The following is a 12233-nucleotide window of genomic DNA, read 5'->3' on the forward strand; positions in this document are numbered from 1 at the left end:
TATTTTAGTCAGCATAGTCTCCAGGAACAGTTGGATCTTAGGAAAGGATATATTTCCAAAAGTACTTGAATTCAACCTGGGATAACAATGGAGTGACTACAAGATTAAAGTTATTAGACATTTTGTACTCAATATATATTTCAGTTAAATAGACATTATGATGATATTAAAAATAAAAATTTGAACCATAATTAGGCTTGTACAAGACAGCTCTAAGGATGGTTTTGGTATATCTGGGTTAAATTGAAATAGTCTGATAATAGACTCATATCACCTTTTCCCAGAGTATTCACACTAAATTCATTGCAACTTCATTTTCTGGTTCAGCTGTAGCTGCCTTTAAGAGTAACTTTAAATGTGCCTAGGGGGCCAGCCCGTGGCTCACTCGGGAGAGTGTGGTGCTGAGAACACCAAGGCCCCGGGTTCGGATCCCATATACGGATGGCCGGTTCGCTCACTGGCTGAGCGTGGTGCTCACAACACCAAGTCAAGGGTTAAGATCCCCTTACCGGTCATCTTTAAAAAAAAAATAAATAAATAAATAAATAAATAAATAAATAAATGTGCCTAGGGAAAAAAAATGTCTTTTTATGTGTGGGAAAAAGACGTGCCTTCTAGTGGAGCCTTTTGATTTCAATTGCTACCTTACTACTTATATACTCTATTCATTTTTAGTTGGTAACAAAATCTGCTAAACTGGATGACAAATACTAAAGTTAATCTAATAATCGAATGCCTTTTATTTCAATAAACACAAAATGGAATCAATGCTACAATAAGAATTGTTATTAGAGATTTGAAAACAAATGAATTCAAATTATTCTCCAGAAGAAGAATCATTAGCTCAAACTTGCAGCTCCACTTCATTGAAAAGTAAGTTGACAGAAAGTCAAGATGATTAAACATTAAGAGGGATAGTCTGTAGGCTTCTAAAAATAAGAGATTGAAAAAGTCTGAGATTGCTTGCTACTACAGTAAACTATTTCCTTGTGGAATTTAGTAATGGTTTTGAAAAAAGTATTAAGTATGAGGTCTCCTTTAGTGAACCTTAGCAGTTACCCTAACGCTATGGCTGTATTGTAACAATGGCCTCCAAAGTTCATACTGTAGCTGATGGGCTTCAGTAACCTAGAATAATCTGGCCATGCAAATGGTTATATTTATTGATGACTTATTTTCAAAAAATATACAAAGCTATTGTAATATAAATGAATTATGAACAAGAATACTCAAATTGAATATATCTAGTCAGCCATTAATATTTTCCATAGACACATAAACTCTTTTTAAAAATAAAAAATTTATAAGAAATAATTTTTCTTTATTTTTAGTGAAACAATTACATACTTGCTTAAAGCTCATTATTTTGGCAAATACACTAAGTATAACATTTCTGTTGGGCAGTTAAGAAGTGACCCACCCAAATTGTGACAGATTGATTACACGGAAATAGTGAGTTATAAATGTCAAATATCATACCTAATGGCACAAGGATTTTTGTTGTTAAAAAGAGAACTCCCCCTATAATTTCTAATACATAATATGGAAGCTTGGAAATCCTTCTATATGTCCATTTACAAGTAATGGTATTCCATTTAAAATACCTATGCATGCCTATCTTTAGTTGTTTACTACCTCCCATATGGGGAGACCTGCACATCATTTCACAAACTATGCTCCTCTGAAAGAGTGAAATGGCTGAGTATATGATTTAAACATATTACTGTTAAGATGTTTTATTCTGGCAAGGACACAAGCCTTTTTGTGATCAAATTCTAAATTCTACCACAGAAAATAATTTGCAAAAGATGGGGAAGTCTGGGAGGTTGCTCAGGAAATTAAGATGAAGGTTGGGGTAAAGAAACAGGATTTCATAGGACTAAGTTTTTAATTTTTTTAATTGAGTATTCTTTTGAAGATTATAATCACTTTTAAAATATTATGTAAAAAAGTATAATTAGCACAGTATGGGGACATGACATGAAGAATATGGAGCTAGTCAGAAAAATAAGATTCTAGTCTCACTCTACCACTAAAAAGCTAGGAACTTACAGCAAGTCAATGAGCCGCAATTTCATTGTGTGTGAAATTGGACAATTATATATACTCTATTTAACCTACATAAATGTTGAAAAGATTATATTAAGACATTTTGAAACCTATTAATTATTATGCAAATGTTATTATTTTCATAGATGCACAAAGAAACAATTTCTGAGAAAAAAAATAACTTGTAATGCAAAAAACATACATGTTACATGCATAAATAGGTACCTTAAAGTCAATTCCTCCTACAAAGATGCGATTAGGGATCACTGTTCCATATCTTGGGGCACTGGTTGGGTTATTCATAGGCCCAGGTGACACAGGATTAGGGGATGGAGACAATGAATCTGTTTGCGTCTGATTTGATGTTTGCTGTAAAATAAAATTGTTTAAACTTTTAGCACTGAGTATAAGTTTTGATACAGGCTGAAACATCTTTCAAAAAGAGTCATTCATGCAAAATGTACTGTTTTCGATTTTACTTTTATTCTAATATTATGAAGATTATAATGAAAGCTAAAAGCTTCTTGGGGCAAAAATGTAGGAAACAGAATCTACTCCACTACAGACCTTAAATGTTAAATATATTACTCAAAAATACTTGTATTAATTGTTATTAAATATATTATTTAATTATAAAGAAGAATATTAAATTCATAAAGTAGTTTGAAAAAGAGAAAAGCAGCTCCAGAAAGCTGGGAGCTGGCCTGGCACAACCATGTAGGGCCTGGTGTTGTTAGGAGTTGGTCTGACACTTACAGCTGGGCTGTGGTGTTCTCTTGTTAATAGAACACCAACATCAGACAAGGTCACTGTGGCTGTGTTGGATCAAAATAAAAACAAGACCATTCCGTAATCATGTCTGAACACTGACAAGAATAAAAGCATTGGCCAATCCATAAGAATGACCAAACATCCCTATACCCTAAGTGACTGCTCCTTCTTTATCAATCACAGCTTTAGCCTTGATCCATTTTTCCTGTCTTTTAGGTAAGAGTTAAAATACTCAGTCAAAGAATTATGCCCCACTTCCTGATAACATGAATTCTAGAGTAAAGCTCTTCCTTAAACTCTAAAAATCACTTAACACAAGCCTGAATCCTATAATTTCTTTCTAACACCCTCTGGCTGAAAGGCCCCAGGGTATAGATTCTTCCTTGTCCTAACAACAGATTAACAACTTTGACCCAACTTAATTAAACTAAAGGTGTGTTCCTGGTGGTTTTTGGCTAACGGGCATTTACATGTTAATAAACTCTGGCATTTAAGTTCACCATTTTCAGCCTGAAAGTCAAATTTTTAAATGCACATGTTAATTTGAAGATTGGACTTATTTTGTAAAAAAATTATATAACCTGTAACTGATAGGTAGAGATTTTTATACTAAGGAATTGAGTACATGTCCTTATTTTCACAATTCTAAATCAGAGGACCTAATTTCATTTTTTATAAATACGGTATATATTAACGTGTAAGCCTTTGCACAATGGCTTAGGATTTAAGGTACAGCTGAAAAAAACAATACTTGAGAACAGAGTTTTGAAGAAAAACCAATTCAAGAACTCGCTAATTATTTTGCTTCTATTTGCTTCTCAAATCTGAGACAGTCTAACATACTAAATGAGTGCTTCAAAACGCTTGAAGTTCATAACCCCAATTTTCTGAGAAACAAATATATGAAAATGAATTACCAGTTTAGTTAATAGAGTTGTTCGTTTTCACATCTGTTCTCCTTTTTCACTTCATTGGCCAATAAAACCATAATCCCTAAAATAATCTCTGCAAGACATACAGAGAGATACTAGGCCAGTGGTTACTATCGGTCTATAGGCTGGACCTTACAGGCTCTCTTTCCCATCCAGTCTTAAGTTGGGAAGAAAGCATATAACTCCTTAACAAGGGAGTGAAAAAATACTTCTTTTAAACCAAAGAAAAGTCATCACATTTAATAATTACTATGTTGCAGCTTCCAATTAAAGAAATTGGGAATGCAATCTTAGCTTTCTCTCCTGGCATCTGGGGGTTATTTGTAATTTCAGTCACTTTATTCAGGACATAGTGCTCAGAATGGTTGATGTTGCAGTGCTTAGTTTTATTTTCCAACTGTGTATTTGTATTTCTAGAGATAACAACTCTAGTAGATAAGATAACCTTGTCTCTCTGCCTGTTTGTTTACAGAATGTAAAAATGACCTATTTGCTAAATTTTAAAAAATCTGTCGTCACTAAACTCTCTTCTTGAAATCAAAATAAGAGTTCAATGGATAAACTCATTTATTCTTAAGTTTAAGTAAAAGACAAACTCCATTATTTTTCATTGAGAGAGGGATGAAATGAACGAAAATGAACAGCCTGCTTTATTCCCAATCTTGAGAAACTAAAGGATAACTAAAGGATAATCACTGAGAAAAGAAAAACGTCAACTTCTTACACTCAATTCACTTCATTTTCTGGTCTCTAAGGCTCCTGGTCTATTGTGGGGTCCAACTGGTTTATTTTTCTCCTTACCACCTATCATTTTCTAACACACTATATAATTTACTTATGCTTATTATCTCTTTACTATAATGTAACGTTCATATATAACATTCACATATTAAAAAAAATATATATATATATATATTTTGGCAGCTGGCTGGTACTGGGATCCCAAGCTTTGATCGTGGTGTTAAAAGCTATAATGCAATGTTCATGAGGGCCAGGATTACTCCTCTTTTTCTTTCACGGCCACATCTAAAGTAGTGACAGTACAAAGGAAGTGCTCAATGAATACATATTGAATGAATGAACAAATGCATGAATCACTTCTTCAGGAGAGACCTGCACATGACCTGCCAAACATTAGGCGGAGGGGTGATGAATGCAGTATGAATAATAGCCTAGAAAATATTTTAATGTTAGCAGGGACAAGTCTCTGGTACAGGCAACATCTAAATTCCATAGCGAAGGTTAGCGATGCACTGAGTTCAAACTCCACAGGCAGTCATTTTGCAAGTGTGTAACAGCACCTAGGATAGAGGCTGCTATTGGGCTGCAGCACCAAAGATTTTATTAAAACTCTCCTCCAAAGTAATGTGCCCTCACTGCCTCCTCCCCATGAGAATTAACCTCGAAACCTATCATCTGCTTTGCAAACGAAGACAACAGGAAGAGGGCAGGCTAACCGTCGCAATCACGGCCTTGTGGCTCCTTCTCCTGAGAGGCCAGCAAGTTGAGGCCCTGGGGGAAATGGCCACGGCAACAACTTCCTCGGCAACAACTTCCTCGGCTTCTCTTGGGTCATCCTGAACTCGAGCACTGACAGGAGGATCCACCCCCTCCCCACCAAAGTGCGGGAGGGAAAAGAAGGCTACCCAGCGAGAAATTTTGCCCCTCAAAGCCGCCAGCAGCAGTGGCGGGAATCCTCAACGGCACCGACCCCGCGGCCGGCCTCATGCGCCGCCAGCCCTTGGGCCTCGCGCGGCGCCCTCATTGGCTGTTGACGGGGCGCGGTGGCACGTTGTCTCGGCCCCTCCGGCCTGCCCCGCTGCCCGACCCCCTCTCCAGCCAGGCCCCGACCAGCTCGGGCGCGCACCCGTACTAGAGTGTCTGGGTCTGACCTGGGCCCAGGCCTCACAGGCCTTCCGGTCTCCACTGACCAGTTGGGGAGGCGTCGACCGCCCTGCAACTCCTCCTCGCTGTGGGCGGCTGGGCTGATTGAGGCGGGAGCGAGCGTCAAAGACGCGGCCGAGCCCTGTTTCGGCGGGAAAGCTGTTAATCTGCCGGGATCCTGGGGTGTGCTCAGGGCCCAGCCACCCGCCGCCTCTCGAAACCTCCGGGCCGTTTCCGAGACACTCCAGCCTGACTACACCCAGTCCAGGCCCGGTGGCCGCACCTTCCCGACCCCACGACACAACCCAACGGGGCCTGGTGGTGACGGCTTTTCCCAGTGGTCGATGGGGCACTCTGGTCCCGTTTCTTCCCAACAAAATAGCGAGCGTTTGGGCTCTAAACTTCGCCCTTCCAGCGCCTCAGAGAAGGGGGCCACGTGGCTGCTTCTCCCCGCTAGCCCGGGGCCTGGGGCCCTGATCGCCGTACTCACCCCGTACTCGGTCTCCATCTTCCTCTCCGCTCTTCAAAAATGGGAGAAAAGGAAAAAAACCCTGAAGTTTGAAAGCACCTTCACACCACGGAAGCAACACCGAGTTTCCCGACTGGGCCTCTCTCCCCCTGGCGGCGACGGCGGCGTAGCAGCTGTAGAGGAACAGGCTCGGACCCGGGGCCTGAACCTGCCACCTGGGGCGGTAGAGAGGCGCGGGCGGCGTCGCCTCGGGCGGTGGGTCGCAGTGCGGGCGGGCACCGCAAGCCCGGGAGGGGCGCGGGCGGGCGGGTTTCGGCTGCGGCCCGTGGTCGCCCAGCCAGGACGTCTCAGGGGCAGAGCTCTCAGCAAGTCGGGGCGGGCGTGGAGTGTGCGGATCGGGGGCTTGGTTCTGGGACCACTCTCGCCTGCTTTCGGACGGCTGGGGAGGAGAGAGCGAACGGTAACGCAAAGCTCCATGCACCGCGCGCCTTTCCCTCTCTTCCACTTTGGAGACGAAAAGTCGGCCTCTGGGACGGTGGCTTTCGAGAGGTTCAGGTGACCTCGAGGCTTTACAAAGGTGCAAGAAGCCGGTGGAAAGGCGACTTCCGAAGGCTAGTGGAAAGCGAGGAGGGCAGTTTCTAGAGTTAAAGTCTGACTCCCGGGGCCTGAAGCGTCAAACTTAGGGGCTCCCGAGAATCCGCAGAAGCCGCGTTGCACCTGTTGTCGCCGTCACTCATCTTCCCGGGGCGGGCGGGGCGGCGCGGGCAGCTTGGTCAGGACCCGCTGCGCAGCCCGTGCAGGACTCCGGCGCTCGCCCATGCCGGCGCCCTGAGCCGCTCCCGTGGGCCACGACCCCGCTGAGCACAGCTGGGCGACAGCGCAGCCTAAGGAACTGGTCCGCGACCGAGCCACGCGCACGCGGGAGGGGGCGAGGATCGTGCCACTCGGCTGAAGCGGCTCTAGCCTCCAATAGCCTCTGGATCTCCTTTGAAAGAAGAATGCTTTATAAAGACTATTCCTAAAAGGTAGCTGACATGTACAACCAAGTTGTAAGTAATTACAGGTAAGTAAACTTACGTAATAATATTAATTATCGTTATTATAGCCACCATTTGTCAGGTACTCACTTTGTTTCAGGCACAATGCTTTATGATCAGTGTCATTTCATCATTTCATTCTCACAGCAGCTTTTCAAATAGACACTTCTGTTATCGTCATATTACAGGTGATGAAGCACAGGCATGGGGGATAAGTAATTTGGTCAGGTCTAAAGCTATATAGGTTTGACTCTCGATCTTCCTAACCATAGTTCTTGATCTTAACCATTTTGTCGTGTATTTTTAAAGAATCAGCAGCAACAACTGTTAAAAGTTATATTAGTAATAACTTTTATACTCTTTATTGTAAAACTTTGACTTTGGGTTACTTTATTCTCAAGATAAAGGGTTAAAAAAATAAGCAGGGTGTATTCTTAATCTGTTCAAAGATTAGCTCCTAATATTATTTACCAGAAATAAAATGGGAAACATAATTTTTGTTCCTCTTAGTTAAAGCATCGTAAAATTCATTGTACATTTCTGTATGCTATTTTAGCTCATTTTCTCAGGTTTTAGTTTCTGTGGAAAAAGACAATACAAACCTATTTAGACTGAAACTTCTAAATAATAATTTCACTGTTCAATACCATTAGAACTGATCTTTGGGTGTTTTTTCCCAGTAGTAATGATGGATTTGAATAGGTGGTATCCTCTTTTTTGCCCAAGACTTCTTTGACTAAAAACACTTATTTTTGAAGACTGCATTCTCTAAAAAAATTTGTTCACCACATTAGGTGTCCAGTCTGATGCAAATTAACAAAATTTTGGGAAATTCAAGGCCTGTGTTGGGTGCTAGGGGGTTATACGCAAATTAACAAAATTTTGGGAAATTCAAGGCCTGTGTTGGGTGCTAGGGGGTTATACGCAAATTAACAAAATTTTGGGAAATTCAAGGCCTGTGTTGGGTGCTAGGGGGTTATGCTGTATTTACTATATGGCAAATCTCTGTTCTGCTTCTGACTCTTTTAATTCTTACACCAAAAGGAATTTTTCATTTTAAAACTTGGATAAATCATGTATAATTATACAATTCAATCTAACTTAATAGACATTTATAGAGTTCCTATTATGTGCAGTACTTAGTGGAATATGCTATGGGACAAACAAAGATGAAGAAGATCAAACCTTTGTCCTCAAGGCATTTTAAATCTAGAAGGGGAGAAAAGCCTAATTACTCAAGAATAATGATATCTTAATATGCTTATAACAAATAAAATACAAGCAGAATAGGATAAGTGATATGTGAACTATGATCAAAGGTGGGAGCACGGAGGATGGCATCATGGAGCACATTGTTCCAGGCTGGGTAAGGTGTGGGCAGAAAAAAGGGAAGAAAGATATTGAGCCCCTGTCATGTACCCAACACTGGGCTAGACACAATTCTTTTAAAATCTTCTTAGTTATTCTGTCTCTCCCACTGAAAATCTGGGTCTTGGAGAGAGAGTTCACTTTGCTGGTAACTGGTGGATGCAGTTTTCAAAACTTAGTTCTGTTTGATTCCATTGCCCATGCATAGTGCACTCTGCCATGCTATTTATATCATGCAAATAAATTAAGATTTTATGCAGGAGACCTTTGCAAATAGGTGGCCATTGAAGAGTGTTGAACCAGGAAGTTATATAATCAGAGCCAAAGTTTAGAAAGGTATTCTCAGAGTTTTTGAAGGACAGAAACTGAAATAGAAAATTGAATTAGGAGAAGAAAACGGCTCAAGTGAAAAGTAGCGGGGACTTGAACGAAAGTGACAGGGGTGAGAATAAAACACTGGCAAAGGGCTAGGGAGATACCTGCATTGAATCTGTTGATTGGTTTGGGCGATATGGACATATTAATAATATTAATTGTTCCAATCCATGATCCCAGGATATCTTTCCATTTATTTGTATTGTCTTCAATTTATTTCATCAATCGTTTTTGGTTTTTAGTATACAGTAGTTCCCCTTATTTGAAATTGCACTTTTTGTGGTTTCCGTTACCTGTGTGGCCAACTGCAGTTTGAAAATTGGTGAGTACAGTACAATGAGATATTTTGAGAGAGAGTGCCCACATTCACATAACTTTCATTACGGTATATTTCTATAATTGATCTATATTACTATTAGTTATTACTGTTAACCTCTTACTGTATCTAATTTGTAAATTAAACTTTATCATATGTATGATCTGTTACCTAGCATTTTTAAGAAGGTTCTAAAGCATTTGAATACTTAAAAATCCATCAAAAAATGACTTTTTCTTAATTCCTGCCTTATTACGGCATTAGCTAAAAAACAAAAAAACAAAAACTTTGTGATGCTATGGGTGGGATAGATAGGGAGATACTACTTAAAATTATTGGATTGTTTGCCCCTATTTTCTCTCTCTGAGCCTAAGTCAGTTTGTTCATTTATAAATCAGCTATAGCAGCTTTCTAGAATTAATCCTGAATATGTTGAATGTTAAAACAGAGAAGTTTGTATACACACATATAATTCAAAATCAAACCTTCTGGCAAGATTTCACTTTGAAGGTGTCCTTTTTTTAAGGGAAGTGTTCTAGAACTTGGTCCATATGTGGTAAAACTTGAAACCCTAATTGCTTTCTTAGCCTGGATTTTTACTAGCTTTCCATTCTAAGGATATTACTTGCTGCTTATTTGGGGAGATTATTTTTTTACTGAAATCACTATCTTGTGTTGTAACTTTTCAGCTCACTTGTGTATATATGCATGTTTCCTTTTTTGGTCTAGAAAAAGAGTGAATTTTGGGGGTGTGGTCTGTAGAGGAAATTTATCAAAGTGCCAAATCAGGGAGTCAGAGAATGATAAATTCTTCTTCTTTTCAAATAATGAATATGAACAAAAAGTTTATGTCTATATCATGCATTAACAAAAGAAAATATGAATGTTGTGCCTCAAAAAAAAAAATGGCTTGCTAATGGTGATAGCTACTATTAGCTAATTGCTTAAGACACAATATCTACTCAGGGCCTTCTGTTGTTTTCGGAAGTGAGTATACGTGCAAACATCAAAAAGTAAATTTTTTTTTCAAAAAGTAAATTTTTAAATATTGTCATCATTCTCACTTAATAATGTGGCCAACGATGTGCATGCAGTGGAAACAGGAGAAAGGTCTGCTTTTCCATTTTTGAAATGTTCATAGAATTATTTTTGATTTACAGCGTTGTCCAGGAATATTTAAGCCATCCATCCATTTTGGGTTATTCTAGTTTAACTATATAATGTAATTTTAAAATTCATTTCTGCATGTTTTCATGCTCTGGAACTCCCAGTCTTCAGCCAAAATACCTCTTTCACCCACATATGGACCAAGTGAGTGTTCCAGTGAATTCTGCATGTTAAACTTGGGCAAAGTTTGATTTACTACTTATTCTATTTAGATAAATATAAATATGAGTTTTAATATTTTCTTCCTACATCCTGAGGGACCACTGCTCTAGTTCAATAGTTTAAGACGAATTTATTGAATGACTATTATATGTCATCATAGGCTTAAATTCGCAGTGTACAAAAATCAAGAAGACCTGAAGTTTACCATCTAAAATAGATGCAGACACAATTAAAGAGATCTATCAATATAGTATAGTATGTGCAAAAGGTAATAATGGAGGGTAATAGGTATCTTGTGGGTTTTGGAAAGGCATCCTGGAAAAGATGATGTCTGAACTTTTTTTTTTTTTGGCTGGCTGGCTGGGGATCTGGACCCTTGATGTTGGTGTTAGTTACCAACACAGTGCTGTAACCAACTGAGCTAAGCAGCCAGCCCCTGAACTTAATTTTGAAGAAGGAATAATGTGGTGAGCCCAGTGAAGAGAGTGGGAAAGGCATTTCATGTAGCTAAGATGTGAAAGCATGAAATAGAATGCAGTAGTCAGTGGATTTCAAGTAGCCCAATAATCACAGAGTATGATGGAAAAGAAGTTGAGTAGCCATAGAGAGGAAGCCAAGAACATAGATAGAAGCCATGGCCACATGTGCTGAAGAGCCTGGACCCTAATCAGATGGCACTGGGAAGTCAATAAAGCTTACTAGCAAGGAGTCAGATTTGTACTTTACGTAAATTTTTCTAGCTACGATGTGGAGGGAGGATGGATATTAGAACATAACACAAGGTCACTGTAATCAAATTAATTGGCATTGGATAGGAATCAGAACAGACAAGAAGTAGATTGAGGTATGTGAGAATTTAATATCTGAGAAGAAGGATAATTCTTTTTAGTGAGAAAATGATAGATCATTTAATACATAGTGTTGGCCCAGATGGCTATTATCTGGAGGAAAATAAAAGTAGACCCCCATCTTATTTTTAAAAAACTATTTCAACACTTATACACATTTATGAACGCTTATATACACATATAAGCCAAATTTAAAAATAAATTATAAAGAGACCAAATACTTAAATATTTAAAAAGGCAACAAAAATCTTGCAAGAAAAGGTAGGAATTAATATACAACCTAGGGGTGGAAAAGTGCTTCCTCCAATGCTGGAGACCCCAAACTATAAAAGAGATAGATATATTTGATTTTATGAAAATTAATATGATGTATAGGCAAAAAATACCATAAAGTCAATAAGCAATAGTTCTGGAAAAATATTACTAATGCAGATGACATAATAAGGATCATATTTATAATGTGCCTGGTGGGTTCGCTGGGAAGCATGTAGAGTTAGGGGTGCAAAAAGTTTATTGGGGAGTAACACATGTAGGTGGGAAAGGAAGGAACAGGAGAAGCTATCAGCCCAGATATGATCTGGCTCAACCAGCATGAGGGGGAGCTGTGGAGCAACGACTGTCTGTTGGAAGAGTCCTGTGATGGTGGAAATGGCTAGAACCCATTGGCTTTAGCTGGCCACAGAAGAGAAGAGCATAGCCTGAGCTATCAATGCCTCACTCATTCATTGGCAATGGGCTGCCCCAAGAAGAGTGTGAGCTTGTTTCAAATATTGAAGTGGGCCCTGAGTAAGTGAATAGCTGAAGCTGTCAGTGGACCATTCTTCTCACAGCTGGGGAGTGAGTCCTTTATTAAAG

The 12233-nt window shown here is 39.4% G+C and overlaps 2 protein-coding genes across 3 annotated transcripts in view; one reads left to right on the plus strand and one right to left on the minus strand.

Moving 5' to 3' along the window:
* BOLL (boule homolog, RNA binding protein) overlaps window positions 1-6188 on the minus strand; it is a 70104-nt gene extending 63916 nt beyond the window's left edge. The window contains exons 1-2 of the mRNA XM_063097139.1: window positions 6127-6188; window positions 2275-2418 (exon numbers count right to left, since the gene is read on the minus strand). Coding sequence (XP_062953209.1) covers window positions 2275-2418; window positions 6127-6144 — 162 coding nt within the window. The 5' untranslated portion in view covers window positions 6145-6188. The remainder of the gene's footprint in view (window positions 1-2274; window positions 2419-6126) is intronic.
* The window catches only part of PLCL1 (phospholipase C like 1 (inactive)), a 394267-nt gene that overhangs the window by 54632 nt on the left and 327402 nt on the right, over window positions 1-12233 (plus strand). Inside the window, exon 1 of one of the 2 annotated variants that reach the window (XM_063097133.1) lies at window positions 6927-7168. The exons of the other annotated variant lie outside the window; for it this stretch is intronic. The gene's annotated coding sequence lies outside the window, so the exon portion shown is untranslated. Of the gene's footprint in view, window positions 1-6926; window positions 7169-12233 lie in introns of those variants that run through there. 2 annotated transcript variants of the gene reach the window in all.

This window comes from Cynocephalus volans, chromosome 1, assembly GCF_027409185.1.
Source record: "Cynocephalus volans isolate mCynVol1 chromosome 1, mCynVol1.pri, whole genome shotgun sequence".
Lineage (NCBI taxonomy): Eukaryota > Metazoa > Chordata > Mammalia > Dermoptera > Cynocephalidae > Cynocephalus > Cynocephalus volans.